General features: G+C 42.6%; 1 protein-coding gene across 1 annotated transcript; it reads right to left on the bottom strand.

The window, feature by feature from the left end:
- Positions 1-50: 50 nt before the first annotated feature.
- On the bottom strand, positions 51-8,383 carry kat2a (K(lysine) acetyltransferase 2A). The gene is made up of 18 exons (XM_053442854.1): positions 8,147-8,383; positions 7,678-7,801; positions 7,405-7,550; positions 7,189-7,278; positions 6,905-7,086; positions 6,557-6,748; positions 6,266-6,372; positions 5,758-5,862; positions 5,176-5,312; positions 4,855-5,063; positions 4,648-4,774; positions 4,078-4,188; positions 3,849-3,992; positions 3,645-3,759; positions 3,527-3,563; positions 2,714-2,777; positions 2,365-2,449; positions 51-2,252 (listed from the first exon to the last, which is right to left on the bottom strand). Exons 1-18 carry the CDS (start codon positions 8,366-8,368, stop codon positions 2,059-2,061), a joined length of 2,391 nt encoding a protein of 796 aa, XP_053298829.1. The 5' UTR covers positions 8,369-8,383; the 3' UTR covers positions 51-2,058.
- Positions 8,384-8,678: the final 295 nt, after the last annotated feature.

Here is an 8,678-nt window from a genome sequence, read left to right on the forward strand (position 1 = left end):
TATTAATTGATATTTACTCACAGCATAGGAATCACCTGCACATTCACAAATCATTTATAAAAAACTTTATTGTCATGAACAGTATTATAGTTACAGTAAATGGCATTTATACCAAAACTGGAGACAGTAGCCATCATCAAACCGGAGAAAAGATCCCTCAGACTGACCTTTCAATAAGAAAATCTGAAATGCAGCATAGGTAGACTGAGGAAGAAGTACGCAACTGACAACCCTGAATAATGCAACACTGACATCACTTGGGTAATTCAAACTAGTCATAATTCAAGTACAAAATAAACATCCACTCACACACGGACAAACAATGAAACATTCAGTAAGCAGGCTCAAAAAGCGTCAGGTACTTCCTGGTAGAGAAGTGGGTGCTTTCCAATATTTCATCACAATGTGTGTGACACTGTAAAACAAAACCTGCAACCAGAGAAGGCTTCAAGTTTGATAGTTAATTTGTGAATGCTAATTGTAAACTGTCCCCCATGCATGATCACCTACTACAGCTTGTGTAACGTGTGAGTCGCCTTCTTCCTCTCCTAGGACTGCTGGTTAGCCCCCCCTCCCACCCTACCAGGCTGGGGACGTCAACTATGCAGTAAACCTGTGACACCACAACAAACATGTGGCTGAACACGAAACAGACTACTTACTTTGCATGTGTGTGGCAGTGAGACTACTACAGAACAAATCAGTGACAACAGCTCCAGTTATCACCTGCAAGCATGGTAAAAGCTATGCTAACGTATGACCTCATGCTAAATGGTTTGGAATAAAACCCTGCCAGTGGAAAACGGTGCATCAACAGTGTGTTTTATATTAACTGTATATTAAGAAGTATCTGTGTTGACAATATGTTAAGGGTTCTCTTGAAGGCAACAATTTGGGAAATTCTTATTTTCTGTCTAGTCAGGAGAACCTCTGCCACAGAGCCAAGAAGATTATGTTTTCACCCCGCGTCCGTCTGTCAGCAGGATTATGCAAAAAGTACTGAATAGATTTCCACGAAACTTGCAAGAAAGAATAAAATAGGGGGGATCCAGGAATTAGTTTATCACATTCTTAAAAAATGTTCTTGATAACAAAAATCTGTCTTCCTCAATAGATGAATCCTGACTTTAAAGTCTCGGAACCCATCGGCTGTCGTCTGACGAGGAATAAGCCTCTAGGGCCAACAAAAATATTTTGGGGCTTCCGGTGTAGACGGCAGATATCGTGGATTTCTAGATCCCAGATGGTATTTGCCTTTGATTCTGACCAACAGTAAAAAAAGAAAAGTCCTTATGATAAATGGAATGAAAAGAGAAAAACAAACTCTCACTTTAGAGGCACCACTACAAACAAATGTGAATAATTTTATTTTCATTAACAACTTCAACTATTGTGTTTATTGGCGAATGATTCAATAGTTCCTGCACTTTTCAACAGTCAGAGTACTGCCCATATTTTTCACGATTCAGTGTTTTAAGGACTTCACCTCTGAGAAAACCTTGATCTTTATACCCATGAAAATGACCGGGATGTTCAAGTGTCTGTCAGTAACGGAAGGCAACGTGGCTTTAGGTCCCGAGGTCCAGTTTTCTGTCAGGGAACTCAACACTACATTCGAGTGACAAGTTCTGACCAAACTGGAATGAACAAATGTTATTAAACGCAATAATGAGCTGATTCATACAATAAATAACAGTAGAAAGAGTGGCATGGTTAGGATTTAACTTGGACCTATAACTTTGGTACACTTAATGAAACGTGTATTAGGATTGTTAACCCACTGTGAGTACTGGAAGAGAAAAAAATGACACGGTAACTTTATGGTGAAAAGTTAATGCCATTTTGACACTGTGCTCAACTGGCTCCGATATTTCCAGACAACCATCATGTTCATGTTTGTTAGAATCCAACAATTCCCTTGTGAAATGTGTCAGTCGTGTACATACCCCTTAAATAACTCAGACATGAAAATAGCTAGTTTCCTCCTGATCTGCTTCGTCTTGGTGTGTGGCAGCTGTGACGGTCGCTCCTCTTCTGTCCATGATTCTGCGGCGGAGTTCATTTCTCGATCAGGCCTCCGTCTTTTAATTTGAAGTAGAAGAACTTCTCCAGGGTGTTGGCACACTTGCAGTATTCACTGTCCGGGGGGTTGTATTCGCGGCAGTTGGTGATGATTCGCTGCAGGTCCGCAATGAAAAGCTTCTTGGTCACATAGTACCTGTTCTTCAGTCTCTCCGTCATAGTTTTCAGGTCTGTGGGGACAATTAAAGTAAATTGACAAATGTATAGTTTGCTTCACATAAACAGTGAAATGAAATGAGGAAGAGGAGGAGAAGTTGTATAAGTAAAGAGATGATCGCTCACCGATGGGAAATCGGATGATTTCATAGTAATCTGGAGCCTCCGATTTCTTCACTGGTTCCATGAAAGGCCAGGCATCAGGGTGGGTCTGGTGAAATAAAGTCCTTTAGCCTTCAGTAACAATACGTTTCAGTTTTAAAACAGTTGTTTTAAATGAAAATGATGTCCAGACGAGTGTTTAAGCGCTTGATCTGAAATACATTTTCACATACAGCCCTTCCAATGTCAGGAGATTATCCAGAGCTCATATCCCTAACCCGTATGTGTAGCAAAAGTGATGCATTCTAAAACTAACATTTGTTAATGTTGGTGTAGCCTCTGTTCATGTCTGGCATCAGCAAGTGAGTCTTACCTTTATCTGGGCCAGGAGGTTCTTCAGCATGTTGTACAACACGTCAGGGTCCTTCACCTCTTTGCTACAATACATGCAGAATGATAAATAAGAAAATTACTGACAAATAGACGGAGCGTAAGTAGAAAAATAACATTGCAAGTAATGTGTATCGCAATGATTTTTAAGTTTGGGACTGGTGGCCTTAACTTTTGGATTTAAAATCTCAGAATTGTATATTCAAAATGAGTTTTTAATATTCTTTTTTATAGTTATTCACCCTGTGTTTTTATAGCTTTTAAACAGCAGGATGTGTATAGTTGTTAAAATACATCAGCGTTACTTTGATGGTATTTCGTGACTTATGAAATTTGTGGTTTGGGTGTTTTCTATTGGAAGCACAGCTTCCTACAGCTGTATTCTATTTATTTAATTAAAATTTTGCATTAAAACTTTCAATTGAATTTTAACAGCCATGATTGAACTATAGTAGTTATACATGATTTAGAACATTATATCTTAGATTGTTAAATACTGCATCAGTGGTCGAACAGTTGTGTAAAATCCTGCATAAGCAAAAATTATTCAGTGCTTCTTGGTGTAGAATTTGAAAGACATCTGACTTTTTATCTTTAACAAGCTTTAACCACTATGCTTTTATTGTGTAGCTTCTCAGGACTGTCCCTTTCACCGAGCTATCTAAAAATAATGATGGCATAAAGAGGAAATTCTCAAAGAGGTTGTGAAGCTCCTCTATAACACCTGATCACTACAGCAACACGTTCACAAACATCTAAACAAGTCATTCCGGTTTTCAAAATATAACGAGTTTACCCTTTGTCCTTGTTACTGGGTTTCCAGCCCGTCTCTCCTGGAAGACAAACACTTGTAAGTAATATGATAATGGCGTTTAAAGAAAAATATTTTTTCTTCATGATACACAAACACCTACTTATGCCTGGAATGCTCTCCACTGGGATTTGTCGGACTCCCTCTTTGAAGCAGGTAAGTCCTGGGTAAACCTTTCTAATCTGGCTCTGCTTTCTCTCAATCAGCTTCTTAATAATCTGATGGAATACAAAGGTTGTGTGATATTAAAACCCAGAGATTAGCAGCAGAAAACATTTTAATGAGAACACGCCGCAGCCTCACAAACCTCTTTCTGTCTTTTGATGATATGCGAGAGCTCAGTGTAGGGGATTCTCGGGTTCAGCTCACACTCCATGAGCGTCGCTCCTTCGTAGTCTTTGATGTATCCCAGGTATCGACTCTTCGGCACTTTGATGTCTTTGGAAAAGCCCTGCGAGGGAAGAGCAAATGACTGAGCGGACGAGATCCCAGAAGAGGACGTGACCGGGGTAATGTAAAGGTCGGGCCTCTTGTACCTGCTTTTTGAAGTAGCCAATGGCGTACTCGTCAGCGTAAGTGAGGAAATAGAGAATGTTGTGTTTGATGTGGTACTCCTTCAGGTGGTTCATCAGGTGGGTACCGTAGCCCTTATGTTCAAAAGACCAAGAGAAGACAATCAGAAAAAAATGGAATTTTGCTATAGGCATCTCAATACCGGTCAGGTGGAGTGGCTGCTCCAAGCTTCACATTCTAAACACTGACACTTCACACATTTTCAACCCAGCAGCACTAAACAGTTGGAAAGTCTCCACAGTTTGTCGATGTGAAATTTCATCAGGATATACACTTTTGTTCCTGAGGTACTGACCTTAAATGTAAAATATCGTTTAATTTTACCCGATCAAGACATTTGTGTGAATTTTTTGTCATGATTAGCATTTGAATTCTTGAGTTTTGTGCCAAATTAAATAAATAAATCCCTCAGAGATACGGAGACGTCGCCTTTTTCCGAGCAATTTTTTTGCAGCTGTAAAGAAGTGAAGTGTGAATCTTATTATTGTCTATCTCTAAAATCCCTGCATCTCAAAGTAAATGATTCTACATACCTTCACTTGTTCATTGGATGTGACAGCACAGAAGACGATCTCCGTGAAGCCCTGAGTGGGAAACATCCTAAAACAGATGCCTCCGATGACGCGGCCATCTTTAATAAGGGCTAGGGTCTTGTGCTTCCTGTGAAAGTGAGAGATGTCAGGTTGGGCGCAACAGTGACTGGCAAAGTCTGACTAGCGGTAAAGAGAACATCTACTCACGGGTCAAACACCAGTCGTGTGATGTACTCTTTGGGCATGCGAGGTAATTGATGAGAGAAGACATTTTGCAGGCCGACCAGCCACATCAGGATCTTCTTGTTGGACTTCTGGGAAAGCGAGTTTCCAATGACGTGGAACTCTATGATGCCCCGGCGCTCCTCCAGCCTGGCAGTCTCATCACGGGCAGCGTTTGGCGTGAGCAGATTAGTCTAGAAATACAACACAGAACACAACATATACACCATCAGTGCTGCATTTTCAATTTGTAACAAGATGGAATAAGTTGTGTTTAAGCTTTAAAATGCGGATGAAGTGACTCACCTCTGGTCCGAGCATAGCAGCAGGGTCAGTGATTGTCATCATAACTTCATTGACCAGCTCCATAGGAATGTCTCCCATCACACGTATCCGCTTAGCGTCCTCCAGGGTCAACGCCTCTGGAAGTTTGCGCTTCTCTCCTGAACAGACATTCGATAATACTCAGGTCAATGATGCTGATAGTGACTGTAGAGCCATCTGTGTTACTCTTGTGATTGTCAATAAGCAATTTTATAAGACCAAACCAAAGATATTTGTCAGATAATGTACACCTGCCGATATATTTAACAACATCCCCAGTGACCAAGACATTTTGGAATGGTTAGGGGATAAATCATGATACAAGCTTGTCAACATGAACCAGAATCTCAAAGGAAAGTTTCAAACATCTTGACATCACAGAGAGGAAATACCCACTATTAGCTTGGTGTTTATAATCAAGTGCTTGTTGGGTGTATATGCAAGTATGTAGAAGGGCTGTGGGTGTTTTATACAAGTTTTTAGTGTTAAACAATCCTACATCTAGTCAGTTAACTACATAAGACATGCGAGTCTGCAGAGCAGAGCAGTGCAGAGGTCCCAGACCTGTGATGGTCTCCGAACATCCAGAGTCGATGCCGCCCAGAGAGGAGATGCTGCTCAGGCCTTTAGCAAGAGCAGGGGAGCCAGACACGGCAGCAGGACTGATCACTGCAATGGACAGACACCAAGGTTCAGGGTGGTGGATAACAAACTGAAACAGGAACTGTGACATCAGATTAAAGCAACTATGTGTAAGTGCAGTGTAATTACTATTATACATATTTACATTTTATTATGCCAACTGTCACATATTATGCCATTATTGCCACAAGTAGTTTGTACACTATGATGCGTGGTGTACGTAATTCCTTTAAATTCTTATTCGCTTAACTTATTTGTTTTAAATTGTTCCGTTTCTTGTATATGCTTCAATAAATGAATTTCTCAACTGGATAAACATTCATTAGTCTGCTCTGAGAATGTGATCGTATTGTGATTACAGAACAAATTGTTTATGGCTGTCGAAATCGGACTTGAATAAAGATCATACCCGGCTGTACTCCCTCCTCACCTGTTTGATGTCCCAGCTGTGTGCCATCGGCGGCAGGCATGGTGAAGTCGGCCTCCCAGATGGGTGAATTATCGCCATATATTTCCTCCTCCAGCATGGAAAGAAACCTGATGACACACATGTACAGATGTAATTATGACAGACAATTGTCCGAATTTGAATCTAGCACACGCACCAAAGAACGGGATAAAAAGATGATTTTCACAAAATCTACATATTTTTCAACTGTTTCTTGGACACTAAAAGCTCAGCGTTAGAGGCACATGAACAATTTCAAAAATCCGCCCTTACTTGGGGAAGTGTGTGAGGATGAGTGTGCGTTTCTCTGGCAGCAGTTTATCCTTCTCCACTCGAAACTTCTCCAGGAGCTGGCGTCGGGTCACGGTGAAGATGGACTTGAGCAAGCTGCGGCCGAACACCTGAGTGGTTTCATAGCGCGGCAGGCTGTCGTTGCTCTGGGGGACGTGGCAGTAGCACAGCCACCTGGGGGGTCATAAGCAAAACGCCGCTATTGTAAAGCATTCAACAAAGGGATGTAGCAAATAAATGCATCTAGCAGTCTATATATTGGTTATTGACGATAGAAACTAGTTATTGGGGTTATGCACCGTTTTCTTACATAACAACACATATACACACCTGGTGTAGTCCACTTTGTACGCTGTCCCATCGTCTTTCTGTGTGCGCTGGCGATACTGTGTCGGCGTCTCCAGCTTCCAGTAGTTGAGGCACAAGAGGAACATCTTTGACAGCTCAAACATGGTCTGCCTTTCCTTTGGTGCCAGGTGGCTGAATTTATACTGAACGAAATTCAAAACCCCCTGCGAAATATAACCAAACACAACAAGAACAGAAAGTTAGAGAAATGTGACGATGGTGCCTCCTTACAAACAAAAGGTGAATGATAATAATTTCATGTTCACCTGCTCAATGTTGGGCTTTTCGAAGGGCGGACTTCCGAGGGAACCCTCTACCACTGGCTGGCTCATCTGCAGGATGCATTTCCTTAACAGCTAAGAGGAAGAGGGTAGAAATGACATATGACACATGACCTGTGTGCTGGCCTAACATCAGTATCTCGCAAATGGACTCAATGATGAATCTTAGTGTGACAGTGATTTTAGACACCGCTTGCTTACCTTAAAGAGGTAAAAGTAGACCTGTTTGGTGTCAGTGTCCTCCTCTTTGTGCACAGACATGAAAAGGTTCTCCACGTCCACCACCATCCCCAACAGCCTGTTAATCTCATCCTCAGACACGTTCTCCAGGTGGGACACATGATCGGCTGCAGACAAGAGATGAAATCAGACATACCCATCGCTATATCGTGTGCCGATATTTTGTTTTTAGGTGTATGGCAGTGGGGAAATGACAGAGGGGAGTACTGGGGTGTAAGTGGAAGGTGTTTGTACCCAGGGCATGTCCACAGCTGCGGCACGACTCGCTCAGGCTGGCTGCTTGCGGCTGCAGGTCCATACGTGTGGCCGATGGAGGATTTGGGTTTTTCCATCCATTGCACTTGCAGGTGTCACTCGCCTGAGAACAGGTAGAATACGATAAACACCAAGTAAAGCCGATAAAACTGTGACTCCACTGCTGCTTAGGTGTCACTAAGCGACTTAAGCATAAAGGCAGCTGATGACAGATTCATGGACAGATTTCCTGTGAACAACACAAGTACCCGGAGACTGTGCTTAGCTACTCAAGTTAACAATGACGTTAGCTCGTTAAGATATTTGTTTATGTGTTTGTCAGCCGTATCTTCACTGTGCTAACATTTACCCCCAACCCCTCTCAGATGCTAACATTAGCCGGTCAGTGCTTTGTTGTTGTGAACTTTGGGCTAGCTAAAGCTAGCTGAGGCTAGCTGGAGCTAGCTACCTTGCAAGCGGAGAATACGCCAAGTTTCTCAAGCTTTTTCGCCCGTGGGAAAGCTCGGACTTGGGCTTTCTTCTGGCTGGCACGCTGCTGCTGGCTCAGTCCCGGTCTTGCCGGGTCACTGTTCCCGGGCCCGGAGCCTGTGGCGGCGGTGCTGGAGCCAGCTGAGCCCGCTGACTGGGCTTGAAGAAGCCGGGGCTGTAAGGCCTGAGCCGGATCCGACATGTCCACACTGCGAGACTCGTCCTCTGCTCCCTTGGAGCCCGGGCGCTGCCTTTACTGGCTGTCGGAAAACTGGACTCCCCTGCAGAGTTTAGCGTTGGATATTACTTATTTTTCTCCATTTATCTCCATTACAAGAAGAACACGTCCAAGACAGGAAAACAGTATCACTAGTGATTTAGACTCGAAAGCGATAATCTGACACGATATTAAACTGTCAAAGCAGCGCTTAAACACCAAAATGCACCAATAACATATTTCAATATAGAAAATTACGTGCCGCTATTAAACAGGCTTCTTTCCATCTGCTTCC

This window comes from Pleuronectes platessa, chromosome 16 (assembly GCF_947347685.1).
Source record: "Pleuronectes platessa chromosome 16, fPlePla1.1, whole genome shotgun sequence".
In the NCBI taxonomy this organism is placed as follows: Eukaryota; Metazoa; Chordata; class Actinopteri; order Pleuronectiformes; family Pleuronectidae; genus Pleuronectes; species Pleuronectes platessa.

What these genes read in the sequence shown, in the direction of transcription:
- kat2a (XM_053442854.1), bottom strand. Translation starts at nt 8,368, where the DNA reads ATGTCGGATCCGGCTCAGGCCTTACAGCCCCGGCTTCTTCAAGCCCAG. An exon ending in ACAGCTGGGACATCAAACAG is followed by an intron (nt 5,863 to 6,265) that starts GTGAGGAGGGAG and finishes TGTCCATTGCAG; the next exon opens with TGATCAGTCCTGCTGCCGTG. An exon ending in CTGCTATGCTCGGACCAGAG is followed by an intron (nt 5,064 to 5,175) that starts GTGAGTCACTTC and finishes TTGTATTTCTAG; the next exon opens with ACTAATCTGCTCACGCCAAA.